General features: G+C 54.7%; 3 protein-coding genes across 3 annotated transcripts; all 3 read right to left on the bottom strand.

The window, feature by feature from the left end:
• Positions 1–387: 387 nt before the first annotated feature.
• NCS54_00098000 (3-phytase) lies at positions 388–2,398 on the bottom strand (the record flags this gene model as incomplete). The annotated part of the gene is made up of 6 exons (XM_053146616.1): positions 388–954; positions 1,005–1,210; positions 1,265–1,407; positions 1,456–1,517; positions 1,579–1,646; positions 1,699–2,398. The coding sequence occupies 6 exons, from the start codon at positions 2,396–2,398 to the stop codon at positions 388–390; spliced, it is 1,746 nt and encodes a 581-aa protein (XP_053002591.1).
• A 2,717-nt stretch (positions 2,399–5,115) lies between these two features.
• Positions 5,116–6,584, bottom strand: NCS54_00097900 (TauD domain-containing protein; the record flags this gene model as incomplete). Its single annotated transcript, XM_053146615.1, has 5 exons — positions 5,116–5,560; positions 5,634–5,788; positions 5,877–5,944; positions 6,012–6,242; positions 6,341–6,584. The coding sequence occupies 5 exons, from the start codon at positions 6,582–6,584 to the stop codon at positions 5,116–5,118; spliced, it is 1,143 nt and encodes a 380-aa protein (XP_053002590.1).
• A 2,915-nt stretch (positions 6,585–9,499) lies between these two features.
• Positions 9,500–12,222, bottom strand: NCS54_00097800 (Hypothetical protein; the record flags this gene model as incomplete). Its single annotated transcript, XM_053146614.1, has 6 exons — positions 11,754–12,222; positions 10,999–11,666; positions 10,059–10,928; positions 9,955–9,997; positions 9,726–9,881; positions 9,500–9,603 (listed from the first exon to the last, which is right to left on the bottom strand). The coding sequence occupies exons 1-6, from the start codon at positions 11,974–11,976 to the stop codon at positions 9,500–9,502; spliced, it is 2,064 nt and encodes a 687-aa protein (XP_053002589.1). The 5' UTR covers positions 11,977–12,222.
• Positions 12,223–17,533: the final 5,311 nt, after the last annotated feature.

Raw genomic sequence — 17,533 nt, 5'->3', positions numbered from 1 at the left:
CATCTTGATTTTAATACCCGCAAAGGCACATGTATATCTATCTGGCTGGCTTCGGAAAAGTGATTCCAAGTCGTCGAGGACGCACATACAATCCCTCTTTGCAGTCTGATACTTTAGATAGTCATGGAATCAGAATGTCCATATCTTTAAACCTGAGCAGCTATAGTGAATTAAATATCCATGTCTATTATCCAGCTTTGAAATGTTCCCTAGTAAACTCAATCCTATAAGCTTCAAATGTAGCGAATATGGCCTCCATCGTTCCTAAATGCTATGTCCTTGTCCCCAGTTTACATGTGAAAAAAGATACTTTGTGGCCCTGCCACTCCTCGCTATGATGATATCCTAGATCGTACACACCCGAAATATACCTCTATCGTACACACTTCAAGATGGGGGCACACCGTCGGTCACCTCGCCATACGGTACTGACGGGTAGTCCCCAAAGCAGGCGTAATCAAACTGGGCCTTGTCCACCATCTCTTCCTGCACCTTGAGGAACGTCTCCAACTCACACCAGCCATCCTTGCGACTGGCGTCACACTCCGGGAAGCTCTTACCTAGAGGAAGAGTCCGCTGGTTCAGCACAAAGTGAATGTACTTGGTCTCCTCGCCCTCTAGGTAACCGGTCCTGTCTGGCGAGACAGGCTTGGGCGCCTTGATGATCTCAATGTCCAGACGGGCACCGAACGGAGTGACGTTAGCCACCGTGAAGTTGTGGTCTCCCGGATACGCGTCAGCTGGGAGCTTCTCGGCAAACTGGCGGAAGCCAAAGGCAGTCAGGATGGAGACAATGTTGGTGTCGTGAGAAAAGTCAAAGTAGAGTCTCTGGTTCAACGGGAAGGTCTCCTCCATGCTGTCTAGTGTCGTGTTGATCTGAGAGCCAGAATAACCCAGCGTGTGGTTCTTAAGTCGAGCAATAACCTCTTGCTGGTAACCGAGGCCAATCGCCCTCTGCGATACTGTCAGCATCACTTGACCACATAGCAAGGGGGAATACTTACGCCCACAGGGCTGTGAAACCCAGCGCCCGAGGCAAATGCAAGGTCAACCGAGTACCCAAAGCCCTGCCACTCCTCATAGGTAAACAGGTCGCAGAACATGCTGAAACCATACGCAACCGTCTCATAAGGACACATGGTCTGAGCAGCATACACATCCTCGAGAGTCCATTTGAATCCCTCAGTCATATTGTTGAATCGATCGGTAGCTGGATGTACGATTAGTGTCATTTCAGCCAGTGGTTTCTAAGTAGAGGACATACCATCTTGCAGATACTTTTCAACCCAAGTTGACACGGGCGCCTTGTAGTCAGCCTTAGCTGCGTTGGGGCAACCGAGGCCGCCGGCGAGCGAGTTGTTGAAGCCGGGGGCTTCGATGATTACCTCGATGGTAGCATTATTCGTCCTAGCAGGGTCAATATGCGGTTTCAGCAGTGACTGTTCGTTCACATACCATTCCAGGCCGAAGAAACCAGCCATCCAATTCTCAGCCGACTTGAGCATTCGGTCTTGGGTCTGTACGAGTTAGCTGTGAGACACTCTTGGGCCAATGTTGATCTTTCTGGATACAACATACCGTCGTTCTGACGATGAGCTTGCTCTGAGGGTTGTACAAGCTGCCATACATGTATGCATGCAACACACCTGTTGCAGACGATTAGTGTCAAGGCCAAAGGTCAGACCTATGCTTGCTTACCAGACTCGAAGAGCTCCTGACGGCCCCTTGGAACCAGAATAGCGTAACCAAGTTCGTATTTCCAGTCATTAAGGAAGGACAGAGCCCCCCTCGTGTTGAACTTGCCAGAGGCATTGGCGAGACGCTCACCCAGCTCGGCTACATTGGAGCCAGGAGTCGGGTATCGTGCACCATGACGCGACAGCATCTGAACCTGAACAATCTCAGCACCCTGAGGAATGGGATACTCATCCACCCCAAAGCCAGGGGAGGGCGAGTAAGGGCTCAGATAACCCATCATCTTGAAGATGCTCTGGTTGCCCTCCTTCATGCCCTCGATGGGGATGGAGGTCTGAAGGGGGTCGTTGGGAACAAAGGTAGCCGTAGGCTCAAAGACGTGAGTCTGAGCCATAAAGGCCGGCTTACCGGTAGCCGTAGCGCCGGGCCATAGCTGCGGCGAAGTCTGGAAATACTGGGGCACCCGGGGTGGGTCGCAGCCGGAGCCGGAGAAGGCATACGGAAGGCTGAGATAGAGGTTCGAGCCCAGAAGGATAACGACGAGCCCCGAGAGGAGCAGAGTCATATTCCGGTAAGTCCGAACCGGACCCCGAGGCATCGCAGGGGGGGCGGGAGGCGGTCTATGGCCATCGTCGTGGCTGTCGTCCTGATGTACGAGGTGGTAGCCATCTTTGGGCTCGCGAGGGGCTGATGATGCCGCCATTGTGATGTACAACCAAGACGATTTGCGATAGCAGGCCCGAAATACGATTCGAGATAGATGGCTGTCTCAGTAGAAACGCACGAGTGAGTAAGTGCAGCCTTTCAGCCAGCCCAGACGAGGGTCTGGGGATGTCCCCCTTGGAGCCGCTCCAGGGGCGGAAACAGCGGCAGCAGCGGGCGCGATGACAACTCCAAGCCACTTGGCGCTGAAGCAATGCTCGATCTGGGGCCTGGGATTGGGGCAATCGAGTCGATGAGCGAGGATGCGTCTTCTGCTGATGCCAGGTGATGCTTGTGGAGGTGGTTGAGAGCGTAGTGTATGTAGCGTGGCAGCCCTGGCGCGCGCCGTGGAAGGTAGGAGCGGGAGATACCTTCCGTGGGTCAGCTCAGCCAGCCCCTGTGGCTTTCGGCTTCTCGATGTTGCGTAGAAAGAAAGGGGGGCCGTGCGCAGGGACCAATAGGCTTTCGGGGCTGACACTGTGCATCCCCGGAACGTGCCTTTGAGATGGAGAACAAGGGGAGGGAACGGGGATGGAGATCTCCAACACGCCGCGCTAGCCACCAACCGTCAGCCCTGGATGTTAAAACCTTGAGAGTGGGCAGGGCAATCGAAAAGAGGCGCAAGGGAGAGAGCTCCAGTGCGATGGCAGCGGTTTCGAGAGGCGTCTGTTGGGCTTGCCAGGGGGCCTGGGCGCGTTTCCAAGGCCAGAGATATCGTCCTTTATCTTGCACTGTCCCCCGCACTGTGACGTATTTGCTTTGTATGGTCCGCTGAGATCCGCGCCTTCTCTCGTGTTTCCACCTCACCTCAACCTGGGGCTTCTAATCTCTTCTCTCATCCCATCGTGCACCCCCGTTCCCATGCATGGCTGAATCCACGTTGGGCCCGATCTACCCAAGAGCCGTTCACCTGCGCTAAGGGCAAGCCAACGGCCAACGGCCAAGGCCATGGCCATGGCTCTGGGAGCGGGAGAGTCGATCCTCATGGAGCCTACGGACGTCTTCCGTAGGCCGTGAACTACCTACAGTACCGAGTACCTTATCCCGTTGTTGAGACAACTCACTGTCATCGACCCCATACCCCAGGTCAGGAGCCAGTGCCTTTACCCTGAATCTCTGACAGCCGTCACTTTTCGGGGTGGGTTCTACCATCTGCCATGCCTGCCTATCGCGGCCGCCATCTTGTCATTCATTCTTAATGTCCCCTCTACATCTACCTCCCGATCGTCAAGCACACCGCCTTCACCGCCATTGAATCGCGATCATGACACGCATGGGGGTAATCATGTCGAGACTCCCTCGTTTGAGGAGTAGAGATGAGGAATGCAAGGCAAGGATGGAGACAAGGACAATCACGCCGAGATGACGATACAAAGCAATTTCTACCAGCAGCGGAAACAAAAGCAAACCTGTCCTGCCATCTGGCCAGTCTACCATACCAATTTAGGCAAAAGCAACTCCGGTTCTGGCACCAATGGACCAACAACCAGTCGATCGAGGAAACTTGTCCGTACTCAGTACGCGGTTCTTGCCTCCTTCATCAACGCCCTCACTCTCTCTCACCCTCTCGAGGTGAGGGATGTACACTTGCCGCCAAGGGATATCTTACATGCTGGCGAAACTCGGCAAAGAAAAAAAAGAAAAAGAAGTTATCGATCTAAGCCTGCATGACACACCAACCGCCTTGCCTTCATCTGCCGAGCCTCTCACGTACGCAGTACAGGTACTGCGTAGAGCAACTCACACCCCAGCAATTCTAAACCCCTACCTTTAGAACTCTTGTTTCATGTCAGCCCTCGAATCATGTGGCCTCCAGCGTCCCGCCCTTCTGGCACGAGAGATCCATTTCGCGGCGCCCGCGCCCCTGCGGTCATGTGCAGCCCGCCTACAGCGACCATGCAGATGCCAGTTTTCCGCCAGTTTTTTTTCTGAAAACAGACGGACTACTGTATCCCTTGTCTGATATTTCGTCTGGTCTTGGTTGAGATGATGACCTTCGATGGCTTCGCCTTCGGCCACCGCCACATGCAGTCATTCAAGTTGGGTCCGATTCGACGCTGCAGTGCTACCTAAAGGACCATCGCATGCTCCCTTGAGCCTGTCGATCTAGATTCGGTCATCTGTGTGCACCGCCTGAGGCGCCATTCCCCAACCCAGCAAAGTGCTAGACGCAGGGTCTAGGCTAGATCTCAGTCACAACCCAGCCATCACATCTCATTTCAACAACCTCCTTGTTCCTGAGAATCTTGATCGATGAAACGTCTCACCTCTGCCACATTGGGAGTCTATTCGTCACCGTCTCTGAAACAAACAATAACAATGTATTAATCTCAGGGCTGTCAGCCTGGCCCGCGCCGTTTCCGAGCGCCCCATTTCAAATACCAACATACAGGATCGACCAAGACAAACCAATGCTTGTTGCTTTTCATGACCAGGACACCGGATGAAGACATATTTGATACCAGAATGCACCAAGGGAACCATGCAAGCCCGAACTTTTGTTTTCTCTCCCAATACCCCGTGCCCTCAGACGCCAATCCATGGACCCCCTTACCTTTTTTCGACGCGCCCATGTTCCAATCTCGTTCCAGTACGGATACTTTAGGTGCTGTCGACAGATGTCTCGAATGAGGAGACGTTGGATGTTGCGATCTACCCTCCTGCAAGTCTCCCTCCCCTCAGTGACGTGGGGCGGGAGGATGCCAGGCAGATGCGGTTTCAATTGGCCTGAGACCGGAGCGGAAAGAAACCGTCGGGCATGGGCTCAAGATGCCAGATCTTGGGAGCCTTTTGGTTGAAGGCGGCAGACCACTCCTGTCTCAGATCGGCGGGAAGCTCCCAACCAAGGTCATCATCCCGAAGCCTCATGCGCACCAGGTGTCGACGCTCCCGGGGCGCCTCACCGTTGACAAACCCTTCCCGTCGGTGTAGGACAGCCAGGTTGTTGATGAAGTGAATGTCGCCGGCCTGGGTGCTGATCTCGAGCTGGGCTGCCTTGGCGATAGCCTCGATGGCGTCGAGGGCTTCCATCTGTCGTGGCGTAACGGTCGGGAGGTTCGCCGGGCGTGGGTGGACGGCATTTCCCGTGAGCGCCACTCTGCCAAAGTTCATAATGACTCTTCCCTCGTGATGGAAGAGGACCGGTCTGCACTGAAAACGGGGGCTGTTGTGTCATACCATGTCAGTCTGGGTGTGCTCCCCCACACAAAGCCACCGATCCCGTGTTGGGCACTTACATGGCAAACGGCCAGTCAGATCGGGCCAGAGTGCGAATCATGTCGGGGCGGCTGGCTGCCAGGACGTTGTAGACGGTGTAGGCCGAAGCAATGATGCATTTGCCTCCCGACGCCGCGGTGCTTCGGGTGAGCCAGCTGACAACGTCGCCGGCTTCCTCATTGTGGAAGGTCCGGAGAGCAAGTTAGCGAGCCATGTTCCCTCCCTGCGCGCGGACGCGACGATCTGGGGGCGACGAGACTTACAATGGGAGATGTAGAATGACGATGGTGACCAGCCTTGAGCTTGGACGAGTTGTCGGCGACGATATGAACTAACAGGGGCAGTCAGTTTCAGGAAAGGGCCACGAGCAGGTATCAGGGATCAGCCGAGATACAAACCTAGCATGTTGCCTTTTCGGTCCTGTCGACCATGGCGATTCGCAATGTACGACTGAATGCCAAGGTACATGACCGTCAGATCCTCGATTGAGTACTTGTGTGGATCCAGGCCGCGGATAACGCCAAAACCCTTGCCATCATGGACATCTCGGCGAATTTCGTCCAGTCGTGGGCCGAGGGTGGGAAGGGGAAAGTTGTCTCGAGAGACGAGATCTCCGTCCAGGCCCAGCGCTGCTTTCGGGTTAGCATGTTGGTCCAACGACTAACGGATCGACTAGCCTAGGGGCCATGCCGCCGTTGGGGAGCCACGAGACACCAGAGGAACGCACCTTTAAAGACCCGCAGAGCATTTTCAGCTTCCTGCAGATCCGACTCACTCAGAGTGTGGATGTAGTCCAACTCATCCGCGAATTGATTGCCAGTCCAAGCCATGGCTTCATCGAGAATCCGTGGCCACCCTTCGGGGAGTCCTGCTGGCGCGTCTGCCACGCGATTCGCACAGCCAGCGGCCGCAAAAGATGGCCCAACTACTGGGGCTAGGCCAATGATGGGCCCGGCTATGGAAGATGCCATTGCGATGGTTTCTGGTTGTGAAGGGAGGGTGTTTGTTTCCAAGTGTCAAGTTCTGATGCTGAATGCTTCCCGTGTTAGTTTACCGTTCAAGGGCAGACGTGAAGAGGGGGGGGGCTGAGAACCCACAAGACGCAACGAGCAGTTGTCTAATACTGGTGCAAGACAAGAAGTGATGAACGAATGGGTGGGTGGGTTGTATCAGATGTCAGGTGTGAGATGTTGTTGAAGAGGTGATGGAGAATGTCAGAAGTGACAAGAACTGCAACGGTGCGAGACGGCGGGTTTAAATGTCTTGGACAGTGTCTCGAGGCGAGGGAAGGCACAAAGGGGCGAGCAACAAAAAGGAGAAGGCCCGTTGTTGATAGTATCGCCGTGTGTCCTGGGCTCACAGAAAGATGACGTTGGAGGCGCACGTTGATGAACCTGGGGACGGAGCGAAGCGAGACAATGACGAAGAGGCAGAAGGGGAGATGAAGTTGATCAAGAGGAAGAAGGCAAGGACGACTAGAGAGAACTGGAGGAGCTATCCTTTGTGGACAGAAGAGGTAAGTTGAGAGGAGCTCTTGAACTAATATAGCTCCCGAGACGATCCCTCTCACCGGCTTGGGATGGATGGGAGAGAAGATAGATGCTTTGTGCATCGATCCCTTCATTCGTCAGGTTTCCTTCTTCCCGCTCTCCTGGACGATGAAAAATTTTCATCTTTTCTCATCTCATCGTTGCCGTCGACTGCTTGCTTACCTTAGGTACACGATAGACCTTGTCTACCGGGTGTCCAGAGTTGATGTCAGGGGCTGAGGACTGACGGGTAGCTACTTCAGAGATACACAACGCAGCCCGTTGGTATACCCACCGACGGGTGAATGCCTTGTACCAGGCGGGAACCGGAAGAACACAAACGAAGGACTTGATTAACTCCATGTCGATCCTGCCACAGACAAAAGGAAACGAACATCTAGACACACCCAGTACACCGATCACGGGGGCGGCAGGAGAGAAGGGGAGGGAGGGAAGAGACAGTCTCCAGTCTCCTCGGACTACCTACTATCAGGCAGGGCTGGGGAAAAGACCACCCCTTCCCCGTGGTCGCGAGTCTAAAACAGACCAGGAAGCAAGCAAAAAGAAAAGTCTCTATGATGAGGCTAAGGGGGAAGGTTGGAAAAAAAGAAAGCACAGAAAAAAAAGAAGGAAGAAGAAAGGAAAAGACTAGGCCTGAAGGGCAGCTGTCCATGGTTGATCTTGGGAGGTATGGTTTGGCTAACCTAAGTACGTCTTGTCATGTGGCTTGCGTAGCTATTTCACCAGGACCTGGCCTTGTACCAACATGAGTGGTCCTTTTGCCATGTTTTAGCAAAGAATAGTAGGTACTGGGCTGTTACTTGGCTTGACATGGGTGCTTCGTGGGTCTCGCTCTAGAAACAAACGGTTTCGCACTAACAACTCAACCTTGCCTGGCTTATTCAAGGGCCAGTTTACAATTTTTGGTTGGCATAAGAATTTGGGCAGGCAGAGGCGTGAATTTAGCGCCGAACAGATGGAAAGGGACAAGACAGGGAGGCAGGAAGGCATGAGGGAAGCAGGTAGGCAGACAGCAGGACGCTTGCATCGCTCATCTCGAACTGCTCCTGGTGTTGATACTACCGCTTCCTCGTGTCACACCGTAACACATACAACACGGCTTTGACCAGCCCAGGTTCCTTGTTTGTCCAACAACTCGGGAGCTCTGTCATGCAATGGATCTCTTCCTCATGTATGTATGCGAGCTTGTATGTCGTTGGTTGACTAGTGAGCAGCCGCGCAGCGTCTGCGCCTGTGCTTCTCCGGCAACGTAGCACCCAGACCGGTGTCTCGGACGGAAGCTCACCTCACGGTAACCGCATCTCAACACCGGCCGCGATTCTGCGCTGCAAACAACACCGCACCGTGACGGCGCCTTCTACCATCCAGCCAGCCAGCCAGCCATGCACTTGGGCTATGCCTCATTGCGTCCGCCCTCCCTCTCCCTACTCCTTGCAGTGGGGGGACACACATGGACGGTACAGTACAGCACCACACGCACAGTGCAACTTGCAACTGGTGGACAAGACAATATCATCCATTGGAGGACAAAGGCATGCGCTCGCTGGCTGCCAGGTTCGGCCCGTCCGGCATGGTCTCCCCAGGCCCCGGCCCCCGGCCGCCTTCACAAGAGCGCCCCGACTTCGATGCATCCCATCCGCTATTTGTGTCTGGACGGACGGGTGACACACCCGCCAACGCCGCAACCCGCCTCGGTCAACATCTCTCGGCTGTTGCTGTGGGGGGCCGTTCTCCGCTCACCGTCCTTCGTAGATCCCTTCAACGCGTCCCGTCCTGTCCGTCCCTCATCTTGTCCTTCCCGTCAACGCCAATCGCCACCACAACTGAAGCTTGTTCCGAGACCGCCCTTTTGAATCATTCTCGATCCATACCTCCTGAACCGATTCTCTTTGGCTGTCTGCCGCCTCATTGTATCGCCATCCCTCGGGAACTCCTAGGACTGCATGCACGCCAGAGCCAGAGCCAGAGCCAGAGCCCGCCTCTTGTCTTCCTTTTCCCACACTATCCATTCATTCCACGCCATGCCACGCCATGCCACGCCAGTTCTCATCTCAAAATACAAGCATTAATGATACGAATGCCGCCATAATCACCGCCCTTGTCATTATCGTCATCGTCATCGTCATCATCATCATCGTTATCGCCGTCAGTCTCGACACGCCCATCCGTTCTCGGCCAGCCTGCACTGCAGCCTCATCGCACTGGGCACAGAGGCATGCCATGTGTGCTGTGCTGCTGTACCTGCTTCTCCAATCGATGCCAACTCTGCATCCCGCCTCATCTCAGTGGGGGCGTTCCCTGGCCTCCCTCCCTCACTACCCCTGCCGAACCTCCAATCAGATGGTGGTCCGAGGCTGCCAATTTGCTTCAAACAGCTGGCTCACGAAAAAGTAATCATGCTCATACGCGCCTGCTTGTCGGAGCTCTTCCCACTCCGGCCCTATGCCATGACATGGTACGTTAGCGCTGCCCCGGGGACTTGGTAATGGAGAGCCTGAGGTGTGGTGGGCCTGACCGGCAGACTGGGGGTTTGGGTTGGGTTTGGGTTTGGGTTCGACTTACGATTCCGCCTGGCGCAGCTGCTGGTGGTGTGCACAAATTTGATCTTTTCCTCATCCAGGCCTGCCAGGGTTCGCAGGTCCTGGTCTTTGCAATCCTCCGAGAAGGGGTAGATGCCCTTGTTGCAGTAGTGGAAGTGCGCTAACAGGATGTTGGCTCCTAGTTCACGCTCACGAGGTTAGCCCCCATTTCCCCTCCGCATTCGAATCAACAAAAGGCTGGGCTTCCTTACCGAGATGGTACTCCTTCACCTTCTCCTCACGCGCGAAACGTCGCTACCGAATGACGCGTTAGTAATCCGCACACTCCGCCTGGCACTCCCTTTGGCCTTCTTACCTTCATGCCGTGCTTCTTCGCATACCCGGCATCGTGCGCTGTGATTAGAGCCGTGTTGTGCAAGAGGATGAAGACTACGAGGTACGTCACCAGCCACGTGCTCTGCTTGTTCTTGGACATCATCTTCTGCAATTTGTCTAGCAGCTCTCTCCGAAGTCTCGTTTGGATGTGGTGGATCAAGATGAGATCCAGCTGAGCACCAAGCACTGGCGGGAGGGGAATCATGCCGTGGTTGGGGCTTGTCTCGTCCAGGATATCACGACGCATGCCCAGCGTTTCATTTCCGACAATGAAGCTTGACCTCGTCGTCAGACGGACCGACATCCACAGCATCAGTGTCTGGTGGAGAAGGTCATGGCACTCTGTCGAGGTCGACTGGTCCTGGTATATGTGCCAAGCGCGTTCATACGTCTTGAACAAGAGGCCATTACGGGGGCCGAGCAATCGTCCGAAGGCATCCTTCATGCTATCTCGGATGTGGTCTTGATACGCCTCCTTCACCTCTTCAAGATTCACCAGTGCATATGGTGGGATCGAGACCGACCTCTTGGTCCCTCTGTAGTCCCATGTGCGCTCCAGCTTGTCGCCAGTCTGGGGGATGAATTGTCGAACCTCAATTTTGACGCACTTGGCCGAAAGCCCATCCGAGATATAGATGGTTTTGAGCTCGTCTGATGCCCAGTTCTGGATTGGGTCCGAGATATTGTTGTTCCACCTTCGTGTCCATTCATAACCAGGCACTTGACCAGGCTTGAACAGTCGAATGTCTGTGATCTTGTATCTCAGGCATGGAAACCGTCCTGCCCTCGAGTTGGACACCTTTTTACAGGTTAGGCACGGTCCCCCTTCCTCATCAGGATTGTTCTCGCACTGAAATGATATCATTAGTTTCCAGTCTTCACACTGAGTTGGCTCAAGTGGCCAACTTCTCATGACTTACGCGTATTCTTTGCATTCTGCATCTGATACAAGACCCTATTTTCCGAGTCTGGGCGGTTTGCTCGCGAAGACTGGGGTCCTTGAATGGGCCTCGCTTTCCGCCTCGCTGATTGGGCAAGATGATTTCGAAATTGGGTTGTTGATCCAGTAGATGAACTTCAGGCCATCCGCCCTGCAAGGCATCTCCTCCGAGTTGCGCAGTTGGGGCCATGCAGTAACGAGAAATATCCTCGGCTGTTACCAACCCATGCGGGGTCAGACCAGTGGTGCTGACGAGATTGGCATCGGAACCATACCCAACCTGTGCAAGATTCTGGGTCATGAGGTGCTGGCCTGGTATCATCGGCTGGCCCTCCAACTGGGTCTCTTGCTTGAGAGATTGATTGGGGTAGAAGTCGCCTGCCGGCAGCTGGTGCTGCTGACTTGGGCCAGCATCGCTAATCAATGGCGCTGCCAATGTCGTCTGGTCAGGCAACAGAGGAAAGCTTGTCAGAGGGGCGCTGGTGAGGTCGGGTTGCTGGTAGTCAAAAGTAGACTGTTGCTCCAGACCAAGGACCGTGTCGGTGTACGGTTCAGGAGGCGCAATTTGCAGTGATGGTTGCTTCTCCGCCACGTACGGCGTGCTCTGGTCGGGCACTACCGCTGGCGTGGTGGAAAGTTGTTGATACCCTTCAATCCGCGTTAGTCAGGATCATTGGCGCTATATGATGGTCGCCAATGGCGATTCAAAGTGAGACCAAGGAATTGGTTGCATACCATCTGGTTGTCTTAGACCATACCCACAGCAAGGGCAGAGGAGCAGGCTCAAGTCAGCTATACGTCTGGTTATCGGTGAAGTCGAGGACGGCCCAGAGGCCGAGGTAGAGTCGGCCCAGCTTGAAGACGAGCCATATTGCTCTTGATTCTGGTCAAAGGGAGTCGACACGGGAAGCTTCTCCAAGGATCCCTGCGATGAGGTTGATCCACGCTCAGGGGCCATGGGAAGTGATGACGAGTCTACTCTTCTTCTCTTTCTACAATACTCCTGGTCGAGTATTTGGTGAATTTGGTAGCCAGACGTCAGTCCATAGAACTGGGCTAGCTGTTCAAGATGTTGTTGAATCTCGTAGGGCAAAGTAGTATAATTGGGGTCCACAGGAGTGGTAAAAGATATTGATGAAGGCACTGAGTCTTCAACCCCCGGCGGGGGGCGAGATCTCTTGGCCTTAAAAGGGTAATGAGGATTCTATACAAGAGGAAAAAATCAATTCACCGCACATTTGGGTCGGGTCTGCTGGGAGGGGCTTGGGGGCGAGGTCAAGAAGAATATGCTTGACCGGGAGAGTCATGGCACGAGAGCCATGATGGGGCGGCGACAAGAGGAAACGGGGGGGTTGATTGGCAACAGCCGCAGGGACCACCCAAAGAGACCGATGGGACGGGGGATCAATGATATAACCCATGCAGCTTGCCGCCAACCGGGGAGAGGGAATCTCTTACCATAATGGCTGCAGTGAGACAGGACGGGGTGTGGAACAAAGACTGCGCAGTAGCAGCAGCAGGAGCGGCGGCGGCGGCGGCAGTAGGAGCAGCAGCTAGAGACAAAAGTCGAGGTACTACCACGTGGGGACCAAAGTAGAGGAAATACAAGCAGGAACAAGGAATGCCTGGGTCGCCCGGCTTGGGCCCAAGAAACACCGGACAAAGTTGAGCGACGCCGGGGTGAGAGGAGGGGGAGTGTGGTGGTAGGCTAAGGTGCCACGAAAGCTATCACCGGGACACTTGATGTTGAACCCCCGTAGTGCGTCGAGTGGAGCGCCAACGACGACCGATGCCAAAATAGCGGCTAGAGATGAGCCCAGAGAGTCGATGAGAGAGGAAGATCGGTACGATGAGAGAGCCGGAGGAATCCAGAGGGGAACTAGGCGGAGAGGGGATAAGCAGGGTGAGCCCAACCAGGCGCCGTCGGCTCACTTCGAATGCGCGCAAGATCCAACGACGATGGTACCGCCTCGAGATGTTGGTGTGATGCCCGTGGCTGTTGACTGGGAAGCCTCGGGACTGCCTGTTAGGAAAAGACGCAGAGCCTTGTCTTGGCCCGCGGTGCTTGCTCTCGACTCGACGATGAAGCAAGCGGATTGAACGGTTCGGTTCAGTCGTGGTACTAGCACACACAGAGTCTGGAGCGAGCAGCTGGTGGTGCTGGCAGGACCGGTATGCTCGCGGCCGCGATAAAGGTAGGGATGACGGCCGATGCGGGCTGCGGGCTGAGCGGGTTGGCGGCTGGCGGTGTGGTGGCCGTAGTGACTGGGCGTTGCGGATGAAGCAACGGCTCGACGGTCTGCTGGGAAGGGTGATGATGGACGAGTCTGTGAGAGAGGAAAGTGGACTCGGTGAGGACGACGTCGACATGGCTCCGTGCTGAATAGTTTTTGACCGGTCTGAGGGGTACCATAGAGTGACAGGGGCCCGTCTGATTGCGGTGCTCGGACGGAGGACCTGGGGATTATTACCCGCCCTGCCGCTCAGTGTGCCTGGAGTTCCCGATCAGGTGGAGAGATGCTGGGAACAAGGCGACAGCGAGGTGGGTTGTCGAAGACGGGGACCAGGCTTGGACTTTTGCTTAAGGCTGTCTGGGTGGTTCGATCCGCCAACTCAGATCCCAGTTTGCCATGCCCAGGCCTCGTTCCATCAACTATCAGTCGAATCTTGATCGGACTATTGTCCCATGGCCACGGGATTTAGTCGCGACAACGGTCGTTGGTGGATTGAATCGCCCATGTGATTGACATGGGGCTAGTGGTTATGGTTGCACAAATAGCCGGGGTTGGCCTGCCGCAGCGTCATTTTGCTTTTTCTTACACGGCCTACATAGGTAGGTCGCAAAGCCAAGTTGGCCGGGGTTGTCGAAACTCCTCAGGTAATCGATACATCAACGACAGGTAACGGCTCCAAGAGGTACAAATTCGCAAGTGCCACCCAGGGGTTGAAAAAGAGGCTTACTCTTGGCATGGTAGCCAGTTGAGGCTCGATCTTGGGAACCCGATCGCGAGAGCAAACCGCAGGATTGCATCTCCATTTGTGACAATGCAACTGGAGCCGTGAAGTGCAGATGCGCCAACACAACAAGGGCACGCGCGCGGCCGGCATTTTCAGTGTCCCAATGTTGCCGAGCGCAGAAATGCATGCCGAGTCCACAGAATCTGTGGGCTTCAGTTTTTTTCCTTCTTTCCAATTTCCCATTCACCCACAGACCTGGTCGACGCTGGGCGAGGTGGCGAACATGATGCTGAGTGTGCCGGACAACGTTGCTTGATTCAGAGCCATGTGACAAGACACCTGTACGCCATCGTCACGCAAAGGCTTTGGTTGGTACAGTGGAGAGCAGGGGCGGGGACCGGTGAGACCAGGAACCAATATCGCTCATTGACCGTCTCCCAGAGACAGGCATCGGACCGATCGTTATCCGGCTTTGTGCATGATTGTTAATTGCGGGTTGTGCCTTGGACTGACTGAATTGGCTGCACAATGGCATTGTCGAGCCGTGCCACGCCAATCTCACCCTTCAAACATGGAAGACCAACGAACTTGCTTCAACATCAGCTATGGCGTCCTTTGTCGAGTCGTATTCGGCGAGGCGCACCGCAACGCCTCCGTGATGAGTGACGGCATGTGCATGCCTGTCTGTGCCTGTGCCTGGCCGGCCATGTTACCTCTTTTCCCCGCCACGTCTTGATCCAAAAGACTGTGTTGCGAAGTGAGGGCGTGAGATGAAATGGAGGCTTGGAGACAAAGGCCGGTGAGGTCGGTTTGTAAAGGATCACGGTGGGTAGGTATCCGTAGGTAGGCTGTGGTTGTAGGTTGCAAGGTGTGGCTGTTGGAAAGACCTCGGAAGTTGATCCCTATATCCCGTGACGTAGGTAGGCGCAGAGTCGCAATGCACCTTCCTAGTAGAACTTTAAGCGACTCCTAACTTGACCTAGTCAAATCGGGTCAGGACGATTTTCACGGAGGAGGCACGATGGAGTTGACCGGTCCCCACCAGGACAACTGACGGCAGGTCCATCCAGGCACAACCACAACCGTTGAGTCCAGGCAACTGGATGGAGATGATCCAACCCAATGGTATCAACCAATTCCATCCTGAGTCACCAATCTCCTCGTTCGTCTGCACTAAGCAGCAAGATTAAAATAACGCGGCCCCGAGAACTAGCATCTAGAAACCGACCTAAACTCGAATATCCACATAGCACATGGCACCCGCTCCGCTAGCTCGTTAGTCTAGCCGCTATCCACCATCGGATCTTCCCGCCTCCTAGGCGAACCTTGCCGTGACTCGCTTCATGTACGGACAGACACGCATGAATCCCTTGCGTTGCCATGCCGTCGCAGAGATTCATTTGCCCAACCACTCTCCCATCAAGCCACATATGCAGCCGCCTACCTGGTCATATTCAAAGGTCCAGCCCGCTCCGCGTCCGGCGTCTGTTTGCCATGCCATGCATCCATCCCCAAGGTGCCGCCGACATGGCAACGCGGCACCACAGGGACGACTCAGGATAACCACTCGGGAGCTTCCCCGGTTTCATCCTAGATCATTTTGACATGGCCTTTACGCACTGCCCAAATCTTCCGACTTGGGTCTCGAGAATTGAAAACGAGACGGCACTTGATGGCTTTTCGGCACGCCGAGCCCGGTATGTCGGGGACCAACAGGTTATTTGGCAACACGAGCAATCGGTAACTCGCAAGACACCCACCACAGCTGACTGTCCAGGGGACGCGTGCCGATGCAGATGGCGATGACGGTTCCCAGGATCCAAGTGGTCGGTAATCCTGGGATTTGGAGATGTGACTACTCACCGGTCTGCTCACCGCCCTTGTTCCCAGATGTCCGGTATTCCCCCACGCAAACATTCCAGGAGCCGCCAGGATACTCGAAGCGAGGGTCATGGTACTTGGTGTTATTTGCGGAAGCTCTGCATTGTCGTCGATTTCGGCTATGTCTGTCTGATCTGATCTGATCAGCAAGCGAGTTTTGGCTGACGAGTTTGACCTGGGGTGCCTCGCTGTTCCTCGTCGTACCTGCTCCTATATCCATCTCCATGTGCTCAAGCCTCCCTCTCTCGCTCAAACGCGAGACTCTTGCTACGAGAGTTCTCCGTCACATTCAGCTTTGTGAAAGTTGTCGGGATGATGGCCAAACCCAAACATGGGCTCCCCCTTGTAACACAGTCTGAGCATTGAGCTTCAGACCCCGGGCTCGTGTCTTACCAGGGCCTTTCTTTCCTCATGATTTTATTTGCTTCTACCTGGGTGCTTATCTTAGCTTCGTCTCCGAGCAGATTCTCCCTGCTAGGATATCATCCATCTCTTAACCCTTGAGTATTATTACGCCCTGTGGTTCTCAAGGCAATCCTGGTGCCGAGATTTGTGCACCAAGGCTCACTTACTCTAAAACAGATATTATGCGCCGGCTCTTGGATTAATCGCGTCTCTGTACCTGGGAAATCTACCGATCGTAACGCAGCTACAAACAGGCGGTCCTGCACCATGGATGCCTGCTTGTGCTGTTGGCGACGAAGGAGCCTTGAGCAAACGACACGTCCCGATCCCGTTATATTGCAAACGCCCCTCAGGAGATTGTAAATGCTCCTGAAGGGTTGCCGCCTCTTCAACGACGGCTTGACCACATAGGATGTCACTTTTTGCGACGCCAGAGCAGAGAAGGCAAACATTTGTGACAGCTCTCTTGCTCTTGGACCACCCAGCCTCGCCATTTCGCTCTTGTGTTTCCGGCTCCTGGCAACGGGTACTTGCCTTACCGACCCGACAACGATTGGTGTTCTTCGTCTTTGCCCACGGATGGTGATTTTGTTGAGCAAGCAGTCCGCCATCTGCCAGCCCAAGTGGAACCCAGCGACGGTGACTCGAGTGAGCATGAGAACTCGGGATTCGACCGCTCTCGCCGAGCTTTCGGTTTGGTCGCCAACTTCACATGGAAACTGTCGCTGCTGTTCCTCCTGTGAGTGATATAGCCTATCACCAGACGGCAAGTGTGATCAGTCACCTTCCGCTCCTGAGGACCAACAGACGGCCGTCTCTCGAATCATGTGATCAGAAAACCAGGCCTGGCCAGGCCGGACTGCTCCATTTCCAGCAACGAGCTTCAGAACCGTTCTATTCGCCAAACTCGGCTGTGCCATCCGCCAACGGCTTACCTCTGGATTCTCTGTCGCACAACAACTGGCAGTCGGCCAACTCTGCCAGCTAAAGCGTCAACCTGTGTTACTCTATTTGCTGCTCTCAGTAGATTCGCCTGCTGATTTCTGTCTTCAACCTGCATTCGCTGCTCCCTGGTCAGATTGGCTGATCTCATCGCAAAACTTCGAGCCTTTGCTCCCTTGCATCTGAGTCTAGAACCCCTCACTTCAACCGCCTGTCGGGTTGGGTAGCATTCGAGACATTCGAGACATACCGCAGGTGATTTTTGCCTCACAGTACGGTTATAGCACATTTTGTAGCTGACTCGGGCCATTTCTATTCTAGGTCTCTTC

The sequence above is a fragment of the Fusarium falciforme genome, chromosome 1 (assembly GCF_026873545.1).
Source record: "Fusarium falciforme chromosome 1, complete sequence".
In the NCBI taxonomy this organism is placed as follows: Eukaryota; Fungi; Ascomycota; class Sordariomycetes; order Hypocreales; family Nectriaceae; genus Fusarium; species Fusarium falciforme.
Note: the sequence above shows the minus strand (reverse complement) of the source record. Positions and strands in the feature narration are given on the sequence as shown.